The sequence below is a fragment of the Triticum dicoccoides genome, chromosome 7B, assembly GCF_002162155.2.
Source record: "Triticum dicoccoides isolate Atlit2015 ecotype Zavitan chromosome 7B, WEW_v2.0, whole genome shotgun sequence".
NCBI classification, from domain to species: domain Eukaryota; kingdom Viridiplantae; phylum Streptophyta; class Magnoliopsida; order Poales; family Poaceae; genus Triticum; species Triticum dicoccoides.
This window is the reverse complement of record NC_041393.1, coordinates 627,756,275-627,759,214: the sequence shown is the minus strand read 5'-3', so window position 1 is coordinate 627,759,214 and position 2,940 is coordinate 627,756,275. Positions and strand designations below refer to the sequence as shown.

Sequence of the window (2,940 nt, the reverse complement as noted above, 5' to 3'; positions counted from 1 at the left end):
TCCTCCATCACCTCCTCCGCCGCCACCATATCCAGCTCGGGAATGGCGACGTTGCCGGCCGCAGAGAGGGCCATCGTTTCCTCTAGGCCCGGCAATTGGCGCACATCATGCATGTTCATGGAGTCCTCCATGACACGCTGCATGAGCCGGGCCTCCTCCTCCGCTGTCCTGCGAGGAGGTGGAGGTGGTGACGGAGACGGGGAAGGCGACGGTGTGGGCGTGAGGCCGCGCACCTGTGTACACCCGCGTACCTCCCAACGTGGCCGCCGCGGTCCCGACACCGTGCCGGCGAAATAGGAGGCGCGCCGCACGTCGTGCTCGTCCTGTAGCCATGTGTCCCAGAGCACGGAATCGGGGGCGTACCTATCGTCGTAGTAGAGGTCGCCGGGGAGCAGGCGACGGCGACACTCGATCTCACCGTGGTGCGCACGGCCGCTCATCGGCACTGGCGGGATCGGGACCCGGTCGGCGGAGAGGTGCCAATTATTAGGGAGGTGGACGTCGCTCCACGGGACCGACGTCCTCGTCTCCCAGTAGCGCCGGCATACATCAACGCTGAGGTACTGCCGGTCGCGCTCGCCAGTGGGCCTAGGGGCGATGGAGAAGGGGCCCAGCGCGGTGGCGATGTGGCCTCCTTTTTCACGGAGCCGCGGCGGCGTCCCGACAAGGAGCCAGCCTCGCGGTCGTGCTTCCCCTTGCGGCCGTAGTTCCAGAGCCCCATGGCTGCGAGGCGGCCGGCCGACGAGTTCGAGGCTAGGGTTTGGGGAGTGTCGGGTTTCGAGGAGGCCGCGGGGCGGAGTGGGGAGTGTGGACGACGACCGGTCCACGACTTCTGCATTTAAGAAGGACCGCGACCTTTCCCTGGGCGGATGACAGGTGGGCCCGGCCGCGCGTGGGCATTGATGTTGGCGGGTGGGAGGTAGGTGGCCGCCTGCCACGCGGACCCGACGCGGACGAGCGCGCGTCCGTTTGTTGTCCGCCGCGACCCAAACCCGGCGCATGTTTACGCTCGAAATAGATCTGCCCGGACACCAAACGGACAAGATGAGTCCGGGCCGTCACGCGCTGTGCCGACCGGTTTGTCCCTTTTGCCCCAAACAGACGGGGCCGGACGGGATAGGGTCATGCGGTGGAGTTGGCCTTAGGCTTCGGGTTCAGGCATCCGGGCCGGGTTGTCCATGCACAGGTCTAGACAGGTCTAGTACACAATGACCAGTCTCATGCACAACACGAAGCATACTTTAAAGTTATGGGATGGACCGCCATGTTTGATTAGAACACCCACAAAATCTTTTATATTCATCCTATATAAACATTATGACGTCGTAATAAGTTTCGTGACATTGTAAAAGACCAACGGCATGAGCCTGGCGGCTAACTCAAACGGCCACCAACCGGCCAAACCCTCAACGGCAGCAAACGGCGTCACCTTTGGAATCTCCTCCCACCCCATATCCTGCCTTTTTCAGTTTTTTGCGTGGTGGGGGACGGACTCCGCGAACGCCTCTCCCCTTCCTATCCGCTCCGGACCCCACGCGTCACCCGTGCCGGTGCCGTAGCGCTTCTTCCTTCTCTCCCTCCCGTCCGATCAGGCTATAAATTCCCCGCCCCTCCCGTCTTCTCTCCTCACATCTGATCCAGTCCAATCCAGCCCCCCCTCCGATCTCGCCGAGAAATCTCCTCCGATCGAAGCGAAGCCAAGGCTCTCTCGTCCTCCTCCGCAAGGTATGCGAGGCTACGATTTCTTCTCCGCTCTCTCGTGCGTGCGTGCGTGCCCTGAAGGACCGCCCTCGATTCCTGCTAGTCGTATGGATTTGGAGTAGATCTGTGGGTCGAGGCGTTATTGCCGTTGATCGATTGCATCTCGTTCGGTTAGTCGTGGCTGATTAGGCCTGATTGTAGGCAATACCATCTCTCTTGATTATGCCATGATTTTCGAGGAGATCTGCCGATTATAATGGGATTGCTATGGGGTCGGTTCGTCTTATCTAGTTGGTAGTTGTTGGTTCTGCTTGGTTGTTATTGTGGATTTTTGATTATGTACCGCTCATGAGCCTGATTTTTTTTAATTATAGTTGGTTCGGTTCATCTATCTAGTTATAGACTTATAGTTGGCTAGTTTCTGACTTTGTAGCCCAACTTTCTGTGGAACGATACACCTGTGATTTGCTAGCTTAATAATTCAGCTTTTGTAGTTGCTTCTAGCGTCCATAGTTTTGCATCGAATTCAACTCTTAAATTCATGTTGGTTTGCCGATATTACTGTTGGCTTCTAGGCTTCTTGACAAGCTTCTCAGTACAACTAGATTACATAAGCTCCCACTGAAGCTAAAGATTGCACTGGTAGATATGCTAATATATAATTCTGCTAAAATTTAGCACTGGATGGTCTGTCAATCCGTTGGCTTGTTCTAGGGCCAGCTCCTGTGCAGTTTGCTGTCAGCTCTCTAGCTGATATCATCACTGTTGAAATTTCAACTTTGTAGCATGCTGGCCATCTGGTTCATCTATTGTTTGACGTACTGCAGATATCCCTGTACAGCAACTTACTCTGGTTCTGTTTGCTTTGTATTATTTACAGATGCAGATCTTCGTGAAGACCCTTACCGGCAAGACCATCACCCTTGAGGTCGAGTCCTCTGACACCATCGACAACGTCAAGGCAAAGATCCAGGACAAGGAGGGCATCCCCCCGGACCAGCAGCGTCTCATCTTTGCTGGCAAGCAGCTCGAGGATGGCCGCACCCTTGCGGACTACAACATCCAGAAGGAGTCCACCCTCCACCTGGTGCTCAGGCTCCGTGGTGGCATGCAGATCTTCGTCAAGACCCTCACGGGCAAGACCATCACACTGGAGGTTGAGTCCTCGGACACCATCGATAACGTGAAGGCCAAGATCCAGGACAAGGAGGGCATCCCTCCGGACCAGCAGCGCCTGAT

At 56.4% G+C, this 2,940-nt stretch overlaps 1 protein-coding gene across 1 annotated transcript in view; it reads left to right on the top strand.

The window, feature by feature from the left end:
- Positions 1-1,567: 1,567 nt before the first annotated feature.
- The window catches only part of LOC119337608 (polyubiquitin 11), a 2,421-nt gene continuing 1,048 nt past the window's right edge, over positions 1,568-2,940 (top strand). Inside the window, exons 1-2 of the mRNA XM_037609774.1 lie at positions 1,568-1,725; positions 2,582-2,808. Coding sequence (XP_037465671.1) covers positions 2,582-2,808 — 227 coding nt within the window. The 5' untranslated portion in view covers positions 1,568-1,725. The remainder of the gene's footprint in view (positions 1,726-2,581; positions 2,809-2,940) is intronic.